The following is an 11,060-nucleotide window of genomic DNA, read 5'->3' on the forward strand; positions in this document are numbered from 1 at the left end:
TCTTCCACAGCAGATGATACTGTTTTGAGGGAGGAATTGTGATCTCTCCCATCAGGGCAGAGCAGAGCCACCTCCATCACCTGCTAGAAGTTTCTGGCAGAGCTTTCCAGCCCCTGCAGCTGCACTGACCCCACAGGGGTGATTGTGGAGGAAGAGACCTTGCTCATCTCAGCTTATTCCCTTTATGAGCCCCATTCTCAGGTGTGATTTTGAGGATGTGTGTGCTGGAGGTGGAGAAACAGCAGCCCCCAGGCCTGTGAAGCAGATGGGCAGAAGTTTGCTGCTCAAAAGGAGACCACTCTCCCAATTTCAAAGGGAAAGGGCTGTCCCTTGGATCCCAGACCCATTCCCACTTGGTGGGTGCTGGTCTGGCACACTTGGTACAGGCATTTCCAAGGAAACACAAAGCTCAAGTCTGGTTGTGGATTGTTATTCCCTCCTGGGATGGAGCCAGAGCTGCAGGTGAACCCTTAGAGACAAAAAAAAACCACTGGGAAAATGTACCAAAAAGGGGTATGAGCAGCTCTAAAGCTCAACATGTTTTTCCAGAGTGAGGTGAAGTGAGGCCCAGGCCTCCTGCTGCTGCATCTCCACAGTCCCCACGAGAGGGAGACTCGTGGCTGCTGCTGCAGCTCCTCAGCCCTGGCAGGGAGGGACAGGGCCCAGAGTAACAAAATGATTTATTCTCATCTCCTCTTATTGCAGAGATTGGTTATGTACAGAAACTGTAAAAAAACACCTCCAGGAGCCTTCTAAGAAGAGCAATTACAGATGCTGCTGGAAAAGAAACAAATCACTGGTACCGGCAGGAACTGAGAGTTCACTGGGCTGGGGGTGGGACGAGCCTTGGAGGGGCCCCTCTGCCCTTTCAAATATCCTTGATGACCTCTTCCAGCTCCTCTTTTGTGTACATGTGGAACTTCAGCCCAGGCTCCACCGTGGCAAGCTGAAAGAGAGGGAGCAAAAGGGTTAAATGTGGCTGGCTGAGTGAAGTGAGAGCAGGGACAGGGAAGGGAGAGTGGCCAGGCAGCCACAGCAGCAGCTGTTCCTTCTGGGCTGCCCAATCTGCCAGCCCAGCAAGATCATGCCACCCCCTGACCCTCTCTTTGATGCCCTAAAATAGCCACCTGCTGCAGAAATAGCTTTTAATTGACTCAGTCTCCTCACAGAAGCAGGGAAAGTCTGTTGGGAACAGGAGGGCTCTGCTTGATGGGGCTGATATGAGCCCTTCCTCACCCAGTCCTTGGAGAGGGGCAGAGCTGGCTGCAGAGCAGCAGAGGCACCTCTTCTCCTCCACTAACCAACCCAGGGTACAAATCCTGGTCTGTATGAGAGCCAAGAAATAGTGGGGGCAGCAGAAGCAGGGCAGGGACTATCCCCTGTGCTGGGCCCTGGGGAGCTGCAGTGTGGCCAGAGCCGGGCACAGAGCTGGGGAAGGGGCTGGAGCACAAGGGTGCTGGGGAGGGGCTGAGGGAATGGGGGTGTTGAGCCTGGAGAAGAGGAGGCTGAGGAGAGACAGCAGCACCCTCTGACACTCCCTGACAGGAGGTGGTTTGGAGGTTGGTTTCTGCTCTCTAGTAACAAGAGAAAACAGGCTCCAGTTGCCCCAGGGGAGGTTGAGGTTGGAGCTGAGGCAGAACTGTTTCCCTGAGAGGGGTGTCAGCCCCTGTGCCAGGCTGCTCAGGGAGCTGGGGGACTCCCCAGCCCTGGAGGGATCCCAAAGCTGTGGAGCTGAGGTGCTGAGTGTTTGGACTCCAGGAGCTTCAAGGGCTTTTCCAAGCCCTCCCTCACCCTGCCAAGCCCACCACTAACCCATGGACCTCAGCACCTCAACTATGTGTCTTTTAAAAGGCAAAATGTCCCCAGTGTCCAGGCTGAGAGCCCCCAGCAGCCCAAGTTTGATCTGGCACTCTCAAACACACTTGCAGAAGCCACCCTGAACACCTCAAATCACCCACAGAGGTGCTGGCCCCAAGCTGGAACCTCACAGGCTTAACACCCCAAAGCCCCAAGCAAATGTTAGAGCCACCTACTCACCTGGAACCTGGGTCTCACTTTCTCCCTACAAACAAAACCTTTGCTCAACTATTCCCTTTACAGGCTTCACTGGGAAGTAATTAATTTCAAAGCCTAACAGTGTTTGGGGCTCCTGACCTTCACTGTCAACAGATTTAAGCTCTTCCACGACCACACTTTGCCCCTTTCCCTTTGCTGCTCAGTGGCAAATCCCACAGAGATGAGAGGGAAGTGGATGGAGTAAATAAATGAGGCTGGAAGGCAAAGCAGCCACTTCAGGGAGCAGACTTTCAGCCAGAAGGGTGACTTGAGTCAATAGAAACCTTTTAATCCTCAGCACATTCTTCTCATGCTCAACCCTGATACAATTCCTCAGCGGGCTGGAGCTTTGCCAAGCACAGTTAAGCCCTGTTAAACGGGGACATGACATAGGGATACTGTACACACTCCTCTGCCTTGATTTCTTCCCACTGTACTGCACATCTTCCAAAAGAGACCTGAAGCTGATCAAGAGAGAAGAGGAGAGCATCTGGGGAAGGAGATTTCAGCCAGCTGCTGCCATTTCTGGACACAGTGTTTAAGTTTTCAGAGTGGTGGTTGCCCTTTCCCTGCACAAAAGCAGCTGGTTAACCATTGCCAGGAAGGGTTCCCAGCTTCTGAATGTATTTTAAACACGGGCTGCACACTTTTAGGCTACTTGGGAAACAGGTTCCCAGGGCTCAAGAGGAAAGGAATGGGAGGAGAGCAGCTCAGGAGTTGGAATGACGTGATTTGAAAAGGTCTAATGTCTCATAACCCGCCAGAAATAGAAGCAAACTCTATACTCAGCCTTGCTCCTCGTTGATCCATTATCCCTAACAAACCAGAAGGGGTTTCTTATCTTTCCTACTTCAAAAAGGAGCACAGGCCTGGTGAGCAGGGTTGGAGGGGACAGGTACCCCCCTCAGTTTGTGGGGATCTCAGAGCACCGTGTGCTGTGCTCTGTGGTGAAAGGCAGAGGTTAGAGGAGTTCCTGGAGGCTTCACCTCTGTGGTCATCCCGTTGAGCAGATTTTTGGCAGCACCCCAAGACTGAATATAGCAAGTCCAGAAGCTGGATAATTTTCATTCCTTCTAATATTACAAGTAGCAAGGAAAAAAAGAATGGCTCAAGCCAGGGGAAGAAAAAGCAACCTGGCTGCCACAACGGGGTCCCACTGGCAGACTTGGCCCCGGTAAGGTCACTGCTCATGTCCAGGGAGCCCCAGGAGAACCCCTCGATTCATCCAGGGAAGGGCTACAAAGATCATCAGGGGATAGAACAAGTGTGTGAGGAGGAAAGGCTGCAGGACTTGGGGCTGTTCAGCCTGGAGAAGAGAAGGCTGAGGGGTGACCTCAGCAGCACTGAGCAGCACCTAAAGGGTGGGTGGCAGGAGGATCGGGACACACTTGTGTCTGTGGTGGCCAATGACAGGACAAGGGGTGATGGGCATCAGCTGGGACACACAAAGTTCCTCTTAAACACAAGGGGAAAGTCCTTTGGTGCTGAGGTGAGGGAGCCCTGGCCCAGGCTGCCCAGGGAGGGTGTGAAGGCTCCTTCTTGGGAGGTTTCCAAACTCACCTGGACACGTTCCTGTGCCCCCTGAGCTGGGGCTGCAGCAGCTCTGCAGGGCCCTTACCATCCCCACCATTCTATGATTCTAAGACCAGAGGCAACCTCTCCTCTGCAGAAAGCCACCAGGCAGGTCTCCCACCCAGACATTTCAATCACAAGCCACTACCCAGACCCTCCCAGTACAGGGTTTTCAGTGAGGAAGCAAAGCCCCTCCCAAGCAGCAGCAGCTCAGCCTCCTGCCCCACGGCCGCAGGCGGCTGCTGGAGTTGTGGGTACCTCAATGTTGGTTGCATTCAGTTTCTCCTCCATGACTTGCTTCAGGATAACAAGGGAAGATTTGATGGCTTCCTTCAGTGTCATTGACTGCAAAACAAACAGCCCATGAATCACAGGAAGGCTGGAGGCAGCACTGTGTGTCAGCCCTTCCCACTCCTCTCAAATCCTTTAAGCTGTGGGCTGGCAGCAAATTTAAAAGCTTATCAAGTTATCTACAGCATCAACAAGAGATCAAAGGGTGCTGTTCCAGCAGGACAGTGACAATTGCAAGGATGGCAACTTCTTCCCACTCCTGGAGGACTTCTGACAAACTGTTAATCTGGGCACAGAAGCCTTATTGTCAGGATTGGGGCACAAGGGGCCATTTGTCTTCACCAGTCAGTTCCCCCAGAAAAGCTCCAGTGGGAGTTCCAAAACACATGCTTGAGGGGGAAGAGGAGCCAGAGTGATGCACAACACTCCAAGGGTGATGATAGCCACATCTGCAGGAACTTTGCAACAGTTAACAAGCCACAGAGCCAGGAACTTGGACAGTTCTGATGGGGCATCAGCACCATCAGTTGTGCTTTTGGTTTCTTCCCACATAAAACAGGCAGCTCCCTCCTGTGGAGGGGAATAAAAGTTTCTATTTAACATCAAGCAGGACCAAGGACTTGCAGCATAAAAGCTGGTAACTTTACTGGCTTAAAGGATCTGCCAAAATGAAGGTTTGGCTCCCTACACTCAGGCTGCAGCCGCCTCGAGCCCAGAGCAGCAGCGTTTGTACAGCACTTCTTTTATTTATAGAGCACTTCCTGACATGGTCTTAATTATCACCCACTGGAGGCAGAGCCCAGCTTCTCAGGCAGCAGTCTCATGTTCCAGCTGCAGCTCAGGGGGAGCTGCTGGTAGTAGGACTCCTCATTGCAGAGATCTACTCACGGGATCAACTGCCAAGGACCAATCTCACCCCAACAAGCTCCCACAGCGACTCCACAGCGCAGGGAGAGCCTTTGGAATCACCTCTCAGGGAGGGAAACCAGAGGGTCCTCGTAGGGCTTGAGGGAGCTGTGTAAGGTGTGAGCTGTGGACCCCAATATAGCCTTTTACCTTATGGTAAACCTCCTGCAGAGAGCTCTGAGCACCTTCCGAGGCGGAGCCAATGGCTCTGGCATCGCACTGAACGAACGTTCCCGATGGGTCCATGTGGAACCTGCAGCAACATGGCTGGGAGTGACCTCCATGCTGTGGGACCCCCCCAGAGCTTTCCCCTCAGCGCCCCCAGAGCTCCCTGCATGGCTCCCCAGCAGTATGGCTCTCTGTGTCCTACCTCCCTCACACCCAGTGGCCAAGCTCTAAGGAGTGCCAGACAGTCACCTGCAGACCCAGGCTGCGCTGGTTGAGTTACACACTCCTGGCACTGCTCTCCACCTCAGGGCACAATCATTTCCCCTTTCATTTCTCCCACACACTTATTTGAGTTATTTAATCAAGGCAGCAAGTTTTCAGTGCCACTCCTGGAAGGGGGATCTTATTGGGCTGAGCCCAGCAGTGTTTGAAGCACCCAGGTTCAGGTTACGAGCACTCCACCTCCTCCCCAAGGAATGTTACAGCAGGCTCCACATATTATGTTACCCTGAGGCTCTGCTAGTCCTTTAGGGAAAGGTAAGAATAAACTGGGGAGAAGAGCTTTAACGCCTCCCTCCTGCCCAGGAAGCCACATGAACCAAAAATCCATGAGGATTCAGTGAAAAGAGAAGTGTCTTCAACCCCAGCTGAGCAGACAGCACTGAGTGCTCTGAGAGGAAGGGTTTAAAGGCATTAACAGCCACATCAAGGGGATGATGAGATAAACCTTCGAGTGCTTGGCTTAAGTAAAATCCCTGAATCTAGTCATTAAAATATCCTGGGAAGTTTCTGTAGAGGTTTTGTCTCCTCCCAGAGCTGGGGATGAAGAGAGTTTGAACTTACAGTTGAGGTCCCTTCTCATCAACTCCTCCAAAGAGCAGTGCGACGCCGAACGGACGGGACTGCAAGGGACAGGAGCCGAGGGGTTATGGAGGGTAAAGGCAAAGAGGAGCCCTTGCACCCACCCCCAAAGCACCCCCAGAACACCCTCCAGCTCCACACCATCGCCCCTGGGTCTGCATCCTCCTCCCCAAACTGCAGTGCCAGGTTGGACACGGCCTGTGTCACGCTCTCCACCGTCATTGTCTCGTTGTAGGTGAACCAGTGATTCTGCAGAAAGGGGAGGGGGAAAAGATGAGAATGATGCAAAAGAACATCTTGTTCCCTATAGATGCCAATCCTGGATTGGTCAGGTGGCCAGCAGGGCTCTGTGCAGCCAGAAGGACAACTTCCCTCCAGCCCCTCTGGACAGGCTGTCAGCAGAAGCACAGAATAAGCTGCATTCCATTCCCTTTAAATAAGGGAACTCTGTGCAGGGGTCCCCCAAAAACCTTGGGATTCCCAGGCCTGGGGATGGCAAAAGAGGCAAATGCAAAGCTGGAGCAATTTATCCCAGTCTGTTTCTTGAGTGATGGGGCTATGGGGTTCTCCAGAGGCAGGAGGAGAGTGCTGACACACAGGAAAAGTCTTTGCTCCAGTGCAGTTTTGCATCTGGGATCTCCGAGCATCTGAGGCATTGAGCAAATGGAAGGGCTTAAAGGTATAATCAGTCCAACTGGGACATCCAGCCCTGCACATTCAGCAGAGTGCATCTGCATGTGCTCACAGCCCCACTAGAGACCCTGCCCTAAGAATCCCACCACATCTGCACCACCAAAGAGGAAAAAAACCACCGGAGGGACCCCAACTGTTTGCTCTGCAAAAACCCCATGAGGGACCCCACAGTCCTCCCAGCCCACACCAGCTCCCCTGCTGTGACATTCCCATGCCTGAGCCTTCTGAGACACCCCCAAGCTCAGAGCTGCTGTTTTAAGGGAAGAAATGTTGAGCCTTACCTGAGTCTCCACTCTTGCTTTATCAATTAAAGTCTTTGCATCAGCTATTAAGCCACTCATGGCACAGCCTGGAATCAGAGAGGGAAGCCACAGGTCATTTCCCTGAGGATCTGCAATGCCCCCTCCCAAAAAGTGTTCCCAAAACCCACCCAAAGTGAGATCAAAGTGAGTGTGCAGGAGAGGGCAGAGGACAGGACGGAAACAGATTCAATCCAGAGCGAGGATGGACACTCAGCTGGAGGGCAGGTACAGAACTGAGACCTCCCACACCTTCCCTCAAATCTGAACTGGTGCTTGAGCACTTCTAAGAGAAGCTGAGCAATGAAAACACAACCTACATGGATGGGGAACTCCTCCATCCCCGCTGGGGTGGGGAGAGCTGCCCGAGCCATGGCTGGGGGGATGTAGGAGCCTCCAGCATCCTGCTCCAGGAAGAGAGTGGCCATATCACAAGCAGACAGGATGAAGAGGAAATTAGACCCTTCAAAGAGTTCCTTCCACGAGCCACCTCACTTCAGCAGAGAGGGTATTTTGGAGGGCTCCTGCTTTTCAAGGCAACATATTTGGTCATGAGCCTGGCACAAGCCCCCTGACAGCACAGGGAGCAGGAGCAGAGGCTGGCATTAGTGCTCCCAGAGAAATCAGCCTCGAGTCGAGCCTTTTGCAGTCATTCCCTGCCCTCCCAGATCTAAATTTGGGATCAGCTTTCACAAGGGAGGTCACTGAGACAGGGGGAGGGGGTGGGTGGCTTCAGCTGCCTCTTCCTGCTCCTATGTCCTGCTGGCCTGGAGCCTGGAAAACCAGGGAGCAGGGCCTGGTGCTCACTGGGCTGCCTGCAGGGGAGCTCAGTCCCAAAACACTGCTTCCAACACTCCCAGGGGATGGGTTTAGATCTCCCTGTCCCTAAAACTGGAGGGAGATTCCCAGGGCTCTCACAGAGGGACACTCCAAGCTCATTTCTTTCTCCTTACCTATGTGGGAATCAATTTCCACGATCTTCTCGATGCTGCTGGGCTCCATCAGGGGGGAGGTGATTCTCTTCTCCACAGCCAGGCACACACCCTCTGAGGTCTGGATCCCAATGGCTGTGGAACCAAGCTGAAAAACACCCCCAGTTACCACCTCTGACCACCACACCAACACTAACTGTGCCTCCTGTTATTCATCAGGGGGGTTGTTTTGGAGAATCCCCCCACGCTGAGGACTCCATGTCCAATTTGCACATGGCATTGGAAACACCAAGAGCTGAAGTAGGAAACTGGAAAGGTTGAACCCATGCTGCTTCCCTGAGAGTTACTCTGTCAGAACCCAGCAGTGCTGCTGCAAATCATTCAGCAACATAAAGCTTTAGAGCTTGAAGCCTAATGAACGTGAAACCTTCCTTGGCCAGGCAGAGATCCAAGTCTCAAGCAGGAGAGGAGGGATTTCACAACAATGGCTTCAGTTCTGACTGCAGTCATCCTATAGGCTGGGGCATTAGCTGTTTTTTCTCCCAAGTGGCCTCATTAGCTCCACATTTCTGAGAGGAACAAGAGCATTTCACCCATCTGCCCTTTGCCAGGCAGCCAGTTCATCACCCACTGCCGAGGCCACGGCACATTTCACACCAGCCTGTCCCAGAGCCACCAGCCTGGATGAAGTGGATGAGGAAGGGGCAGCTCAAGGGCTCCCACTCCCCTCAATCCCCACACTCCTGCACAATATCCCCAAGAAAAGGAGACACCTCACTTACGTTCTTGTGAAGAAAGGCCCCTCCCACACCCCTCCCAGGCACCACGTGTCCCAGGAGCCCCTCAGGCTGCAGCAGGTTCAGCCCTGAGCCCACGGGCTCATCCAAACAAAACAACTCAGAAAGCTTTTCACTTGCCTTGTTGACTTCCCAGTGCCTTAGTAAATGTTATTTACTCTTTGCCTCGTCATTTAAGTGGTTCTTCATGCTAAAGAAGAAGGTCCAGCCAGCCCCAATCCCTCTGTGTCTTCCCTTCCCTTGAGTTTAAACCCATCCCAATCGACAGCCCCGTTCTCAGAAACAACTGTTCCTCATAAAGAACACTGGCTGTGCCAGCACTGCCCCTCAGCTCTGTGGGGGTGAGTCAGGTGGCTTGGAACAAGCTTTACCTTCAGGTTTTAATACTCAAGGAGTTTTAAAACCAACCCAAGCCACATCAGCAGAGAGATAAGGAGAGGCAAGTTGACCCAGAGAGGGGACAAGGTGCCACTTGGGGGGTTTTGAAGGGATTCACATCTTTATAAAGCCCAGAGGCTTGGGTAGAGAGCAGAGATCACAGACAAGTGCTGATGGACACAAGAGCACTGCAGGTGGCATAGAATCAGATTCCTTTGGGTTGGAAAAGTCCTTGAAGCTGCTGCAGTCCCAGCCCTGCCCTCACCCTGCCCAGCCCAGCACTGACCCACAGCCCTCAGCACCTCAGCTCCACAGCTCTGGGACCCCTCCAGGTCTGGGCACTCCCCCAGCTCCCTGGGCAGCCTGGCACAGGGGCTGACACCCCTCTCAGGGAAACAGTTCTGCCTCAGCTCCAACCTCAACCTCCCCTGGGGCAGCTTGAGCCCGTTTCCTCTTGTCCTGTCACTGGGAAGCAGAGATCAACCCCCAGCTCACTGCAGCCTCCTGTCAGGGAGTTGCAGACTCATAGTGTGGGACCCTTCACCTCAGCATCAGATTTGATTTGGCTTTTGATTCTTCTCCACCCAGAGCAGAGGTGGCAGAGGTTTGGCTGGGACACAGCTCTCCTGCCATGAGCCATTTAAGGGTGCTAAAGAGCTGCTGGAGCAGACCCACAGGGTAGTAAGGGGCAGCTGCTGTGCCACATCCTACCCTGCTCCACAAGCCAGCCAAAGCCTGCCTCACTGCAGAGCCCAGGGCAATAGAACCTGCTTGCTTTCTGATTAAAGCCAGGCTTTGGGCTTGCAAGAGCTCAGTTTGGCAACCATACAGGGACAACAATACCTTTATGGCCTCGATGGCATACTCCACTTGGAACAGCCTCCCCTCTGGAGAAAAAGTGTTCACACCCCTGAAAGAACAACATCAGAGGAGAGTGTCAAGGGGAGGAAAGGGAAGGCTAATAGAAATTTATTCAAGAGTAACAGTGGGAAGGGTGATGGTGGCCAGGGACAGGTAACTAGGAGCGACAGCTGGACTCCCAGTGGATGGACTTGGGATGTTTGCAAAGGAGAACAAAAGGAAGAGCAGCAGGTCCAGTTACAGGTCAGGAGAAGGTTCCTTTTGATGGCACACCTCACACTGGTCAGGCTCCAGACTCCTCCTCACAACAAGACTGGAGCATTTTGATTTTCCTTTACCTGAAGACCCCATCAAATCCCCTCCCCACACACCACTGAACCCCCAGGTACTCCACCAAAGGAGTTTCTCCTTGTGTTTAAGGTGAACTTTGTGTGTCCCAGCTGATGTTCATCACCCCTTGTCCTGTCACTGGGCACCACTGAACAGCGTGTGTCCCCATCCTCCTGCCACCCACCCTTTAGGTGCTGATGAGCCCCCTCCCAGCTTTCTCTTCTCCAAGCCCTTTGTTCTTTTCACCTGCACTGAACAGGACGGGGCTGTTCAAAACATAAAGCCAACCGAGGGAACAACCCCCAGCGGGGCTTGGGCCGGAGCCCAACGGGACGGCCCCAAAGGAAGCGTCAGAGCCCCAGGCGGGAGGGGCCGAGCGGAGACCCCCGAGGAGCGCTCCGCAGGGCCGTGGCCTCTCCACCAGCAACTCGGAGCGGCTCGGCGGCGGCTGCCGGCGCCAGACCCCGGGCCGGGCCCGGCGAGGGGTGACGGAGCACAGGCCCGTGACTCAGCCGCAGGCCGCGGGCGGCGCGGGGGAGGGCGCGGGAGAAGCGCGGCGGGGCTGCGGGAGGGCACTCACCGATCGTACTCGGAGCGCGTGAGGAACATGTCGGTAACGGGGCCGGCGGGACGCGGCGCGGGAGGAACCGAGCGGCGGAGGCGGGAGCGGCCGCGCTGCCCTCGCCGGGTTCTGCTCCGCCGCTTCCGGGCAGCGGCTGCGCAGCGCGCAGGCGCCGCCCCGCCCCTTCCGCCCGCGCCGCCTTCCCATTGGCCAGCGACCGCCAATGGAAAAACGGAGAGGGAGGGTTCGGGGAGGAGCGCGGGATTGGAGGGATGGTGAGGGGGCGTGGCCACGGTGACGGGGCGGAGTCAGAGTGGGCGGGACTAAGGGTGGGTGGGTGGGTGAGTGGGGCGTG

At 54.4% G+C, this 11,060-nt stretch overlaps 1 protein-coding gene across 1 annotated transcript; it reads right to left on the minus strand.

Annotated features, from left to right (window-relative positions):
- Positions 1 to 662: 662 nt before the first annotated feature.
- Positions 663 to 10,869, minus strand: PSMA5 (proteasome 20S subunit alpha 5). Its single transcript, XM_062013801.1, has 9 exons — positions 10,724 to 10,869; positions 9,796 to 9,862; positions 7,799 to 7,925; positions 6,828 to 6,895; positions 5,995 to 6,102; positions 5,836 to 5,894; positions 4,975 to 5,077; positions 3,886 to 3,972; positions 663 to 946 (listed from the first exon to the last, which is right to left on the minus strand). The coding sequence occupies exons 1-9, from the start codon at positions 10,750 to 10,752 to the stop codon at positions 869 to 871; spliced, it is 726 nt and encodes a 241-aa protein (XP_061869785.1). The 5' UTR covers positions 10,753 to 10,869; the 3' UTR covers positions 663 to 868.
- Positions 10,870 to 11,060: the final 191 nt, after the last annotated feature.

The sequence above is a fragment of the Colius striatus genome, chromosome 22 (assembly GCF_028858725.1).
Source record: "Colius striatus isolate bColStr4 chromosome 22, bColStr4.1.hap1, whole genome shotgun sequence".
In the NCBI taxonomy this organism is placed as follows: Eukaryota; Metazoa; Chordata; class Aves; order Coliiformes; family Coliidae; genus Colius; species Colius striatus.

Bases quoted from the DNA above. Each gene is read 5' to 3' on its own strand.
- PSMA5 (XM_062013801.1), bottom strand. From the start codon at position 10,752: ATGTTCCTCACGCGCTCCGAGTACGATCG. The intron at 9,863-10,723 runs GTGAGTGCCCTC...TTGTTCTTTCAG, and splicing joins ACGCGCTCCGAGTACGATCG to GGGTGTGAACACTTTTTCTC. The intron at 6,103-6,827 runs GTAAGGCTCAAC...CCCTTTCTGCAG, and splicing joins AAGCAAGAGTGGAGACTCAG to AATCACTGGTTCACCTACAA.